The sequence below is a fragment of the Motacilla alba genome, chromosome 1, assembly GCF_015832195.1.
Source record: "Motacilla alba alba isolate MOTALB_02 chromosome 1, Motacilla_alba_V1.0_pri, whole genome shotgun sequence".
Taxonomy (NCBI): domain Eukaryota; kingdom Metazoa; phylum Chordata; class Aves; order Passeriformes; family Motacillidae; genus Motacilla; species Motacilla alba.
The window spans coordinates 38997289-39011837 of NC_052016.1; the positions used below are offsets into that span (position 1 = coordinate 38997289).

The 14549-nt window shown below is 36.7% G+C and overlaps 1 protein-coding gene across 1 annotated transcript in view; it reads left to right on the plus strand.

Annotated features, from left to right (window-relative positions):
• The window catches only part of ACER3 (alkaline ceramidase 3), a 56429-nt gene that overhangs the window by 28934 nt on the left and 12946 nt on the right, over positions 1 to 14549 (plus strand). The window contains exons 4-7 of the mRNA XM_038131940.1: positions 1826 to 1878; positions 3999 to 4080; positions 5213 to 5248; positions 13206 to 13264. Coding sequence (XP_037987868.1) covers positions 1826 to 1878; positions 3999 to 4080; positions 5213 to 5248; positions 13206 to 13264 — 230 coding nt within the window. The remainder of the gene's footprint in view (positions 1 to 1825; positions 1879 to 3998; positions 4081 to 5212; positions 5249 to 13205; positions 13265 to 14549) is intronic.

Sequence of the window (14549 nt, forward strand, 5' to 3'; positions counted from 1 at the left end):
ATGACTCACACTCTTTGACATCCACATGAATTAATCCTGTAGCTCTGTAGCTAATTCCTATCAGACTTGGAACAGCACTGAATTTGTATTGGAAAAGCATTTGAATTTGTATCTCTGAATTTCTAAAATATATTACTATAAAGCTGAATTCAGCTATTGCTTCTATTTTGTCTCCTCTAAGGCATCACAGCAAAGATAAACTGCTGTGATGGCAAGGTGCCACTGAACATGCCTGCTAGCTTTAGCTGCTACCAATGTTCCTGATACTGTCGTTGTGTTGTCTCTTGTGGTCCCTGACCCTGTAATGCTCAGGTCCTGGGATTTAAACCTTGCTCTGCAAGGTTGGTTGTGTGCTGGCTCAGCACCTGGACCTGGTAAGTCAGACCAGTCTGATCTCCCCACTGGAGAGAAGCAGTGACAGTGTGTGGGAAGAAGCAACATCTGCCCTATCAGTGGCAGCTGGGCAGCAGAGCTGTTTAGCACGCTTGTGAAACAGTTCCTGTGCTTTATACAACCAAAATCACAACAAGCTAATCCTTCACACTCAAGATAACTCATCTCTCTCCTTCTGTAAATAATCAGATCCAGCTTTTTTTTCTCACAATGGGAAATTTCAAAGCTAAAATGAAGTTTTTGACTGTGCAGTTAGAAAATTATCCCAAACCAAGCAGAATCAGTAAGCTGCTTACTGCTCTTAACAAGTTTCATTGTTCAGCATAACATGGTTATGAACTTGTTAAGTACCCTGTAGCAGTGGTAGGAAAGCAATTTATTTACTGACACAGCCCCCAAGAACTTTGAGTGATGATGGAAAAAGGTCAAAATCTTTTTTTCATCTAGTTCTTGTTTTTCTTAGAAGTCAAGCTCTGAAAGTTCTAAAAGCCCTAACTATTAATGTTTGCTTTACATATTAGAAATGAGAGGCTGTGGATCTTCATTGATCCATTTGTATCCTTTTTCATTTCCATGATTTTCAGTCTTTCTTAAGAGGAGGTAAGTTTAACTGTATATTTATAAGCAGAAATTCATGAAAATTCTTTGGTGAGAAATTTTACAAGAAAATGATCCTATGATTCATTTTCCTTCTAATGATAAATGGCAATTTTGAGTTTACCTGCTATTGAGAAATCAACTCTCTTGTGATTACCATTTTAATTCCATTAATTAAGGTGGCAAATTCCTGGAGAAATAACTGGTTTAGCTGTAACACACCAGTCTTCTCCCTAAATATAAAAACTATTTAAGATAATAAAACATATGCCACTATAATTTCTAGGGGAAACCCAACAAAACAGCCCACAAGAACCCCACATCAAACAAACAAAAAACCCTGTCTGTGAAAACAATGTAAGAAATTTCTAAAATTAGGAAGTAAACATGCAAGCATGTTGCTTATCCTAATAGGCTAAAATTGTATTTTATCCTTTGAAAAAATTACATTTCAATTTCTCTGTCAAGTAAAAAGATGCTGCTGACTGTAAGGCCATAGAAGGGATGGTCTTCTTCAGCCTGGCTGTACAGAACTAATTCTTACAAATATTTTAAGAGGTATGAGCAGCAAAAATGTCAAGATTCTTTGAAGGTGTGGGCGTTTATGAAGCGGAATATTCAAAAGATTCAGAGTAATAAGCTTTTAATGCAGCAGCTTCAGTAGCTGAACAGGGTTTGACAGTGCTACGTGTTAGAGTACAGTCAAGAAGATAGATGGATATCCAAATGACTTAAAAACTCCTGTTTACTTCAGACTTACTCTCTCCTTAATTAACTTAGACAAGCTTGTGAGTTAAAAGTAGCTTTCATGTTTTGATGTCTTTGCTTTTTATAGCTGTTGGATGAACTGCCAATGATATACAGTTGTTGTGTGTTTGTCTACTGCCTGTAAGTATTTGTTCATTTTTTTCCTTGAATATTTATGAAATGTTAACATTTGAAATGTAGAGTCTCAGAAATTTAGCATATATAGAAAGCTTCTACTACGTTCAGTGAGATCTGTTTTTGTACAGCATTATGATATTAGAGTACCAGGCTGGCTTTAATCCTAGTTTTTGCTAGTTTAGATATATTTTACCAGTGATTTTTTTTCAGTAGGGGAAAAAACCCCACTCATTAAAGAATGTGTAGTATACAATCAAAGCTCAGTGCTACTTGTACAAAAACAGCAGACATAATAAAATCAACTTCAGTAATGCCTACAAAATTAGTATCATTATAGTTTATTTGTGCTGGATTTCTCTGATGTAGTCTGGCTCAAAATGTAAATTTGTTTTCTGGCTAAACCTGCTTTTCACTCATCTGGAAAATTAAAAGACAAGATTTTATGAGGAGTTGAATGCGTATTTTGGGTAGAGTGTCTTGGAACATGCATGACAGCTTAATGTGATGCCAGGATATGTTCTCCCATTTAATTTTGAGAGCAATGTAGCATTTGACAACTGTAAAGATACTCTAAGTTGGCTTTTTCTTGCCTGTTGCTGCAAAGTCTGATTTAATATGATTTGTTCTGTCACTTGGCAAGTCCAAATGATAGATCAACTTCTTGCAGACTAAAAGAGAACAAAACAGTCTTTTTGCTTTTGAACTAATCAAATATTCAGCTGTTGAAAATTGTGATGTGTTGGTAAAGATTACTGGTAGCTTGCAAAGGAGATGGGATGCTTTAGGACTAAATCCCTATCTATGGAAATTGCCCTCAGTTTGTGACTCATACATTAGTGTGATTTGTACAAACTCAGGACCAGAATCATAATGCCTCTTTTAGTGGAAATATTTCCATTGTAGCGCCCTATCTCCTTGAAATTGCCTTTGCATTTGTCTGATTTGAATGTGATTGGAAAAAAAGATGAGAAGTGACTATAAAAATATTTTTTTTTTTTTTTTTTTAGTGAGGTGGTTACTTTATTATCTTCAAAAGCACTGAAGTCTGTTACTGCATTTATAACTCAAATAAGATTCTGTGTATTTATGTCTGGTAGCAATTAAAACGCTCAAAAAAAATGAGCTAATGTGTAGTTTAGGAGGCCTTTAATAATTGTTTTGGTTTGCTTGAAGGTATGTTGCAGGTGGTTGCGCACAGGACATCCCCTTAAACATCATTCAGTTCTGCTGATTCTCAAACTGTGTAATTACTTCAGCAAGCCATTTTGCAGTGTAGCACATTGTGCTGACTTTAGACTTTTTGTTTCCCAGATGTGTTTTTATTTTATTTCCTTTTATCAATTCATGATGGTGTTTATTTCTCCAAGTTTATAAAAAGAGGAGCTAGACAGATGTAATTTGGAATTATATAGACAGCTTCCTCCAGCCCTGATGATAATGGGCTTCTCAAAATTCATTTTTGTTGGGGTTTTGTAGACCTATTTTCTGGTGTTGATACAGTCTGGGATGTGTGTGTATTTCCATCACAGCTGAGACTGAGGTGTAGTGTAGAGATTGTAAAACAAACAATTAAAATTACCTTCACATACTGGGAGCAGTCAGGTGCTTTTACCTTCCATTTTTACCAGTACCCAATCTAGCAAATGTACTGCCCTGCAACTGTGGTGAAGCCGTAAACAATCTACATTTTAACAAATCGGAGTTCAGTGTTTTGTAAGGCAGTCCTTTTCCTACACTGCTGATTGCTCAGTAATGTTTTTGACAGCTGTGTTGCATTTTAAACTGTTTTCTAATTTGCCATCCATTATCACCCTGTAAGCACCTTCTGAAAACATTTCTGCTTCACAAACTCTTTTCTTAGAGTGGGTTACTTCTTGGCATATGCTTGAGCTTATTGGTGTTACGGTCTTTTTGCCTTAGATTTTTTTAAAAACATTTACTGGTAAGAGCATTTTTTTTTCTTACAATAATGTGTCTTTATTTAAGGAGTTAGAATTTCTTGAGGGGCCTAAGACTAATTCGGATCAATTTTCTCACAAAATTTTTAATATTATACCTTGGAAATTGCATCCATTATATGGTAAGTGATGAATGTTATCTCTCTCCTTTATCTTCTCTTCCAGGTATGAATGTTTCAAGTACAAGAATACAGTCAATTATGCACTGCTTTTCTTGTTAATAACATACAGCGTCGTAGTCAGCATAGTAAGTAACTTTTTCTAATATGGCATTTTCACCCTTAGGTTGGCAGTTTTTCTGGCAGTGGAGAAATGTTACAGAGGCAATACTAAATCTCTGTCACTGCCAGTCAAGAAAGACAAATTATTCTTTTGTTGAGAAAATAATGTTGCTGGCCAGAGAAACCTAAAATCTTTCTATCTAAACCACTGTATAGAATAAATAAGGAAGAAAAGCAATAATCCAGTTGCTAGAACAGGAATGTGAGAAAAGAAGTTGCCATTGACTTGATATGAGACCTTGGATAAGCTGTGTTCCTGCTTCTCTCACTTTAATTCACCTGTAGAAATAAGAATCATTCTGTTTGACTGCAAAAAAGTGGACTTTTATATCCAGTCCAGGATGCAGACTGGTGTTCTGAAGCAGGCAGAATAAGAGAAGAACTTAGATGTTACTTAAAATGCTTCTAATTTTTTTTGTGTCACAGCTAACTTGACTCCCTTTGTCAGTGGAGTGTTCTTCCTTTTTGAATAAATTCAGTTTCATGCTGACTGTCAACCACAGATGGAATTTCCTATGTAATTTTTATTGATAAACATTTATTTTAAAATTAAAGTATTATGTTATCTTCAGCTGCCAAAATACTTGCCTCTTCTCTTCTATTTCTCCTAAAATTTTTTACACTTGTGGCACATTATGCCTGAGGTCTAGTGCCCTTCCTTCTTCGAGAACATAAATGGAATTAACTGTATTACAAATAGGAAAAGCTACTAGCTTTATGTAAAATTAATCAAAACATTAAATTATTGTCAAAAACAAGAAATGCAAATTAGAGTTGAGCATATTTTCTTCTTGCAATGTGTATCAAGAACATCTGGTAACTTCAGCATCTTAATTGGTTTTGTATGTAGTCAACTCTACTAAATTAGAAGCTTTATGTTAGTTGTTAATATTGATATTTGTGCTTCTTAGTTTAAAATAATTTCGCAGTTAAAACCTCAGGTTCTGCCAGAGGAAACATCAAATGTTTGATCAACTTTAATGGTGCATGGGTAGGCACTCATGGCTTGATTCTAACAGGAGACACCTTGCCAATATTTAGATTAATAATATTATGATGGTTCTGTTGCAAATTATTTTTCTTTTTTAATCTTTCCAGGTTTATCTAGATTTGAAAGAGCCTGTATTCCATCAGGTAAATCTTGTTCTGTTGAAGCAGCTAATTTTGGTTTTCAACTATGCTATTTTAGTGGAATATATTACGGTATTTTACTGCTGGAAGAAAGATGGAAGGGAAGCACAATTTGCCGTCTGCTTTTTCTTTAAGCAGTATTGCTGCCTGTCATGTCACCATCCTCTTACTTAGTGACCTGAAAAACTAGAATGCTTCAATGTGTGTTGTGTTTTAGCCTGTGACCTAATATTTCCCATGGTTTTCATCAGTGGCAAGTGTAATGAGGTGACTTTAAGGTGCGTGAGAGAGGAACAGCTAAATGAGTCTTTCTGCTGCTTTCCATTAGCAGCTGCTTTGAAACTATGACCTTACATCATAAGATGTCTTGATTGACTTAGCACCACGTTCTCTCTTCTTTAACACATTAGTTTACTGAGTTTCTTAATTACTCGGTTTTACTTTGTGGAAATTCGAGGTGAGTTTAAGCTCAGAATGCCTTCTAGGGTTGTGTAGCAGACTACTTTGTACAGCCTTAATGGAATATTTGGTACAGGCTTCTTTATAGCAGCCCAGGATTATTAATATGCATCCCCCTGCCTGTAGGGATAGGACTTGCATCACTTACTTCTTCACAGGTGGTTAGAAATGATGCTCATTTCTGTATGCCATGGATAGTTTTTCCTCATTTATGATTTTTTTGATTAGGGATAACAGCTGAAAAATTACCAAGCAAAAAGCACAGAGCTCTTTGCAGGACAGAGCTTTAAAGCCTTAATTTTTGAAATTGGTAGTGCCACTGCTTGTCAAAATGTGCCTGCTGCATCAGCAGTTGTAAAAATGATAAGTGGCTCCTGTTGGTGGATTAGTGAAGTGCTGATCAAGAGAATAAATTTTCAGCTGCTCCAAATAATCTCCCCTTGAAACATGAATTGTTACCCTACCTGTAGATAAAACAGAAAATTGCAGTGTGGCTTTTTTAAATTATATTAATTAAATCTTTTCTTTTTTCCCCCTATTTACATTTCCAGCAGAAAGATACTGGCTGGGATGAAAGTGACAATTACTTGTGCATTTACTGAGCTGATCATAACCAGTTTTGAATGGAGTGACTTAGAGTAGTTTTGTTAACAACAGTGGCAACATTTACTGTTTATAATGAACTTTCATCTCTTTAACCAACTATTTGCCCAAGCTGCATTTATTGGAATAAATACATCACAGCTTCACTATAGTCCAGTTTGATGCATTGACATAGGTGTTGCCCCATGTCACCAAAACTAAAGCAATAGATATTAAAACTTTTTGGGAAAGAGGGAAATAGAGAAAGTTTAAAATGTTGTCCCAGACCTTTAATTTTCTGCATCTGGTTTCTCTTAGGTTCAGAATATGAATTCCCTGTTATAATTTATACATGAGGAATTAGTGTAGAAAATATTTGGATCCCATAAAAGTGTTGGACTTTTTACAACAATTCTTTGCAAATTGATTTTTATGGAGAACATAAAGTTATGGCCAAACTCCAAATGTTCAAGTACTGTACTTATTTTTTCACAGTCTTTGCCAAATATATAGTAAATCCTGAGGAAATATTTCCCTGACTGCACAGCTAAACAGGATTATTTTCTTAATACTTGTACATTATTTTAGAGTGCATTAAAAAGAAAAAGTTAAATAATTTCTATAAGCATTTTCAAACTGCTTTTCAAGTCACTTAGACTTGAAGTAAAATTAATATGTTCATGCGATCATAGTTTAAATCACAATCTAACTGTGTTAGAAAGTAGCATCAGGAGATAAAGCAGCATTTGGTTCCTCTAGGTGATTGTCTGTGATCATTTTGAGTTGTCGGCCTTGCAAAAAGAGGAAGAACTACAAGGATAACTTTTTAATGTTCACTGTTTCAGTATGGATTGTGGTTTTGTTGGGGTTTTTTTCCCCCACTCTGGGAGGAGGCCAGTAAGAATGGAAAAAAGGATCCTGTTATATTTAGCAACCAGGTTCCAAGCCTCATTTTTCCTTAAATCACTTTCTACTTGTCTTTCCAATTTAGGCTCATAAATTGCCAGCTGCCAGCAGGGCACAAAGATGATTTCAGTTTGTTATCCACAGCACAGTAGCAATAGAGACCAACTTCTTTTTCTGCATCCACGTATTAAGGGAGATCTTTAAGTGTTTTAGTGCTTCAACTGTAGGAGGAATGAAATGCATGTTTTGGGCAGCTGGAGGCAGCACATCATTAGAAGGAAAAAACCAATTCCTGTTTGACAACTGATCTAGTATTTTTTGCCACCTCATCAATTAAATGAAATATATTAATGGCCTTTACAGGCATATATGGTCTTGCTTATGTTCAAATCTCTCAGGCTAGAGCACTGTTAGTCCTGATTTTCAAGGTGCTAAACAGTCCTATGTCCCAGCTGCCTGCTTGTTTTTAAGCCAGCATCATTGTCACAGAAACCAGCTGTGCCTCTCCCCTCTTTTCCATCTGGCACACATATTTATTTTCTGATCTGAATTTGATTGGGGAACTCAACAGGTTGAAACTCTCCTCGGAATTAATTTTAAATCAGATTAGTTCTTCATCTCTGTTTACCACATGTAGACAAGGAAAGCGGCAGGGGAAGAATGGCTGCTAGTGTAAAGTGATCCACAGACATACAGAGACTGCCATTGAAGTATGTTACTGGAAGTTAAACTTTCAACTCAGGTCTTACAAGTAGCCTCCTCCTAGTATGATGAGGCCTAGGAAGCTGTCACATACAAAGCAACATGTTCCATCCTGATTTATCTGCTTGCTGCGTACCATATCTGATCACTTGGAGTGATAAAAATCCTCGTTCAGCTAGTGGGCCAAGCTATGTGAATAGGGAGATAGTTCTAAAAACCTGTTTTATTTGTGTAGTCATCTGCTGTGACAGTTTGAGGCAAATTTTAGCAAGCAAATAATTAAAAGGTTAATGGAAAATTAGATTAAATAGCTGTTTATTCTACATTAGGAAATATGATGTAAAAAAATCGGCATTTTAGAATGTTCTTGTGGTGTCCTATGAGAAATCAAGCCAGCTGGAGGAACAGATTAGTAGGAGAGTTGCAAATAGGGTAAGGTAGTGACTAGTGAAAAATTACTAAAGGAGATTATGAAAAGCCTGAATTTTCTTGGAATCAGTAGTGGGACTGTTTTGTTTGGTTGGTTTCTTTTTTAAAAACCTGTAGCAGGAAAAAGAAGAATGTACTGCTGGTATTTGTGATGATAGAAAGTTCAGAGTTATCACTGAGTACTGGAGGGAAATGAAGAGATAACTGGGATACCCAGAGGACAAGGATGAGGACTGATTCAAAATGGAAGAGACACACTGATGGACAAATACAAACTATTCTTGTTCTAAACTGTTCACAGATCACCAAAGGAGGGGAGGGAGAGCCTGGATTGTGTTCACTGTTTACAGCATAACAACATGACTAAGGATTTTTTAAACTTTTGATAGATGTAAAATACAAGTATTGGATTTACTTCTTCAGGTGACTTTGAATAAGAGGAAGAAAGTAAGCATGGCAAGAAAAGGCATTTCATTTTCCTTAATAAAAAAAAAAATTATTTTCTCTAGGGGTGTTTTAAATATATAAGTGCAAGGAAGAAGGTGAAATCAAAATGAAATGTGTAGAAGTATGGAAGTATGTAAGGGAGCCTGAAACTGCATGAAGAATATATTATGTCCAGTCACAACCTATTCAGACTTGCAGGACTCACCATTTCGGGGAATCTATGTGGACCCACTGGATGTCTTACAGCTCTCCAGAGTCCTTCCTGCTGCTAAGGCAATAGTTAATTGTAGGCTTGTGGCTAATGTATTGTGCCTTTTGGTGGAATGTGTTCTTACTTTCTGTACGTTCAGGTTCCCCAGTATTCTGTTCAAAATGACCTTTTCAGGCATGTCTTCACCACAGAGCTTTTTCTGTTCTGTCATTGTCCTACTGATGAGCACGTATAAAACTAACTTGAGTGACGTTTCACTCTTACACAGTTCATTTGGGGATGTCTTCCCAAGTGAGTACAGCTTTCATTCTGGCTGGTGCTTCTACCTGCACAGTACCTTAGGGAATGAGAAAGGATCTTAGGACTCTCCAAAGGTTCAGCTCTATAAGTCATTGGAGAGGAAGCTTGATTTTTCTGTGGCAGACAGTGTTCCAGAAGCTCTACAGCAGCAGTGACTTATGTGTCATTTTGCTATCACATACATGCATCTAAATAGGACCAAACCCAGAGAATCTGAAATAGTTCATTCAGGAGCTAAGGCAGCCTGTGGTACTACACAGCTGTACCTGTGCCGAGTTACTTGGTGTTTCAGTGTCGTCTTGAGATTGTCCTTCCTTTTTCTCTCAGCTCAGATTTCTTCACCAGAAATCCAAACCCATGTAGGACTCAGTTTTATTTGTTGCAAATCGCAAATACAGCTTCCACATTCAAGTATTTAAGTAATTATTAAGTATTATCTTTTGATAGCTGGTTGGAGTATTAGATAAGCTGGTTGCCAAGAACCCAGAATTTCTCAGTACAGTGCCCAATGTGTATACTGATATTTGAGGCTGATAAATTGACTTTATTAACCAAAGATGGGTAGAAAGCCAGGAGCAGAGGAAACAGAGAAGTAGAAATAGCAGGCTATTGCTGCTTTCTGTACTAGAAGGGTAGATAAAGAACCAGTTTTGTATGCTCGCCTCTCAGCATGGACTACCAACCTTGCTTTTAACTTGCATAAGTGAATTTATGTATGATTTGCTTAATTGCCTCCACATTAAAAATGCTGCCAGTCATTGAGCCCTGAAGTGCTTACTTCCCATTTGTGAACTAGGAAGTTCTTCATATTTTGCCTTCTTCTGAGGTAATCCACTGTGTCTTTATCAGACTTTAGGTTTTTCCCTCAATTGTTAAGTGCCTTCAAAGCTGAAATATGCACAGCTTTATTTGCATCTGAAACAGCAAAGAGGGAACCGTCTAGTGGTAATAGAAGATTGAGATTCTGATCTTTCCTTTTGTTTCAATTGCCGTAAAATGATGTTCTTTGGCTTACAGTTTAATGGCAGTGTGAGACAAAATAGCAGAAAACTTGCTTGAGTTGTCATCTGTCACTTAAATGATGTCTTAGTTAAAGAAAAGAAGGACAAAAGTTAAAGGAATGGGAAAATTTGGACTAACTTGAATAAGGCAGATTTTTCTTTTTTATGTAATATTGTACTTAGTCCTTCTCTGGGTGGATGGGTTATACCTAACAAAGTTTTACCATGATAAAAAGAGTAAAGCTGTGGATGATAAAAGAGGTAAAGTAAGCACTGCTGCCTGACATCTGAAAGAAGTTGTGCATTTTGGTAGCCCTCTAGTAAGAAACAGCTGGGGGAGGTGAGCAGCTACAGTCTCTGTATATCACAGCAGTACCTCCTGGGTGCTCACCTTCAGGGAGGAGGATTGGAGCATGCAGAGCAGAACAGTTTGTTGTTCCAGTCTTTCACAGGCTTTTAAACACAAATGTGTTTTACTGCTAACAACCTGTTTGGGTGGGGAAGCGGAAAAGGCCAGAAATTGAAGTGTCAACGATGGGCATACTTTTTTCCAGTCACTGCAAGGTTCTCCTTTTTTTTTTTTTTGTTTTTTTTTTTTTTTTGTTTTTTTTCTTCCTTCCTCCATTAATACTGTTCTCTTCTGCGAGTCATTAACTCACTAGGAAATATCAAGCCGGAAACTCTGCAAAGAAAGCTTTTCTTAGCTTTTGTTCTTTCCTGCTTTTAGCAACTGCTGAAAAAGGGCACATTTTACCTGGGCTTTTGGCTGCCTGTAAGATCTGTTTCTCTAGACATAGCCTGACACCATTGAACTCCGTGTACAAAGAATCCAAAAGCAATTTAGATTCAAGCATAAGGGTGGTCACAACCCTAATGTGCATGACAGAAATTGCTCTTAATGGATAGGTTTTTCCCATATCTCTACTGCAAAGGAGTAGTGATGGAAGTTTTAAGAAGGAGATCATCAAATCAAACTGTAATTTGGATTCTGGAGGAGCCTTCTTATGAGTATCTTCCACTGTACCATCCCTCTCTTAGAATAAATTGCTGGATTTGATTAGAAAAAATGAAAAGGGCTGTTTTAAATGAGGCTGATAATATATTTGGGTGGTGGGATCTTTTTAGGCAAAATATCAGTAATGAAGAATTGTACCAGCAGGCAGCACCTAGCACACCTGAGCACTCCCTTCCTACCCTTAGCTTGGGACTGATAAGCACTTGATACTCAGGCTGTGTCTAGCAGGTTGTGTTGGTTTTCTTTTTTTCCTGGTTTACGTGCTGTACCCCAACAAGGGGACTGGAATTAACTAACAGCTTTGTATAACTTACAAGCCAGAACCAATTAGCCTTTCAAATAGTTTTGCTTTGTTTAGTTCTACAGAGCACAACACACAGTAGTAGTAGTTTATTTACTGAAGTTCTTTAATCTTGTTCTGAATGCAAATGAAGAGCTGCTGTGCTGACTTTGAATAGTCAGTATTGGGGCTTACTTTTACCTGTTGTCAAACATAAGGGCTCTGTTGTCTGTCTTGTTCTGTGTATGTGCACTGATAATACAGTGCACTACTAACCTTATCCTTAAATCTGAAAGGAGTTTGCAAATTTGCCTTTATGGACTTTTGGAAGGAAGGTTTCACTTTGCATTATTACAGTAACCTGTTTTATGTGAGGTGACTTAACATGCTTTCAGGACAGTAGGATCTGAATGCCCCAGTTACAGCACAGTGAGAGGCAGTCCCTGTCTCAAAGACAGTGGAAAAGAAGGAGGGCTATGAGGAGGTCACTAGAACATGATAAGGACACTGGTTTGTATGCACACTTTTTTGTGAGGTTTAGTGGCTTTTAAAAAAAGACAGAAGAGGTTTATAACTTTTCTGTTTCATGTTAAACAAAGGCAGAATTAGATAGTAGCTAACTAGAAGCAACATGAGAAAGTTAAGTCAGTGAACAAGGAAGAAAAAAATACTGGGAGGCCTGTGGGCCACTGGAGAGAAGCAAAAAGAGTGAGGCACAGCTGCTTGGAACAAACTGCCTTTTGGCAGTAGGAAACCAGTGTTCAGAATAAAAGATAAAGAAAGTAATTGAATGTCACCAGTGTCTAAAAATCCTCCATGCTGCAGTGACTTCTGCATCACTCTCAGGCATGACTGGCCACATTCTTTCTCTTCTTTTATCTGTATGTTTTAGAGGTGCTGTTACATGGATTTTAAGTTTGTGACTTAAAAAAAGAGTGATTTAAAGATCATGAGGCAAAAAATAAATTATTACTTTGACCTTTTTAAAGTCAGGTGATTGCATTCAAATTCATCAAGCCTACAGTGAGTCAGATTTTGCTCATGGCTCTTTTCAGACTGTGCAGCCTTCCCACTATACAATTAGATTGAATCCAAACAATCTGCAATAGTTGTTTGAAATGCTTCCTGGAAAGTTATTCTCCATAGTGATGCTCAGTGTGGGAATAGTACATAGTCTATTCAGGTGTTTGCTTTCAGGAAAACATATTAATCAAGTATCAATGAAAGAAGTACGGCTTTTAAATCCTGCTTTAACTGATGCTTGCACAATCCTGGGCTAAAATGCACAGAGAGAAGAGATAATAGGGGTTAGTTACTGTTTTTGATTTCAGGATGCTTTCTGAGTGCCATCTAGTGTTTGCTTTCCAAATCAGAACAGTGGAACATTGGTTTTACACAACTGACTTTTCCTGTAATTGTATAAAGGACATGCTTTATAATCATACTTTTATTTGAAACCTTAACAGAAGGCTTTCTGGAGATGAAGTTAGAAGGAATGCTGTTTTCCTGAGATGTAAAAATAAAAAAACAAACAAACAGAGGCTTCAAAAGATTTTTACTTCTGGAGTATTTTATAAGGTCTCTTGAATCCAACTGCTGAATTTTATCTCTTTTTTTTTTATTTTCAGATCATGTATGGAACACTAGTTTCCATCATAGTTCTAAGATCTGTTTATATAGTATTATGGTAAGTAACCATTTAATTCAGCATTGTAAGTTACAACATAGCATTTGCAGCTTTTTTTTTTGGTCAGCTCAACATGAGAAATTGGCAATGGGAGAATTTCTTTAACTAGGTTCATAATGTTAGCTCCTGGACTCCCCTGGGTTGAAAGGGTTTGGCTCATCACCTTGCACTTTTTTGAAGCCACTGGGATAACATTAAACTAAACTGAGATTTCTACACTTATGATCAGTGTTTACTGTCAGGTGTTCTGCTGGTGGCTTCGGCTGTTAGACTGCAATTTAAACAGAAATGGAGTTTGTCTTCATATTGCTGGATAGTGTGAGATCTGTTGCTAGTGTCTAAATTCTAATGATAATACTGGGAGAGTGCTAAGAGTAAGACTGCAGAGTGGAACTACCACTTAGTAATTTCCTTTCCTCTTCCCTGCTCAAGTGTTTAGAAAATAATAACACATGGTAGTTTTTCTTACAGTTTTGATTGGATAAAGTTAGGCATCATGCTGTGGAAATTGAAATTAAAACTGTAACAAACAAAAGGTATTACAAGGTCTAGGAGATGCTGAGAAACATTAGAAGCATTAGAGCACAGACTTGGTAGGTAAGAAGGAGGAAAATTGAATTTAATCAGTATTGGAGTAAACACATACCTTTAGCTCTCAGAGGCTCAGTTGGTTGCCCATTTCTGTCTATCTCCTGTGAATATTTGGTGTTCTCATGCCTTTGGGGATTGCTTCTGAAAATTACTTACTTCTTTCTTCTGTTGTCATTCTAAATGTGCTTTTTTGTTAAACTTTGTTTCAAGTTCCACATTTGTCTGTTCAGGAGCACAAGGAAGAATTTAAGAAAATGGGAATTTGAAGTATTATAGAAACCTCAAATATTCTGAGTTGGAAGAGACCCACAAGGATCAAGTACATTCATTGAATCACCTTCCAATTGCCATTTTAGTTCACGTGGTTTGGCTTTCCCCAAGAAATTCCCACAGACCAAGTGAAAATGTTCACAGACTTTTTTATTAAGCAAGAACAACTTAAAACTGATAGTGTGTTGCAGTTTCAGAAGCAATCATCACTTTAAAGGCACTTTTTGAACCTATGGACTGGAAATTTTAATCCTCGCCTAGAGATCTTAAGTGAAACTACGTTAATTCACCTCCAAGGGGAACCAAATTGAATCAAATTGAAGTCACTTTACTTTTGTTCTTACTCAAGGATTTAACACAGTTCTAATCATTTAGATTAAACTTCTTTCTATGTAGACAAACTCTTGTGTCTGCTATTTTTCTA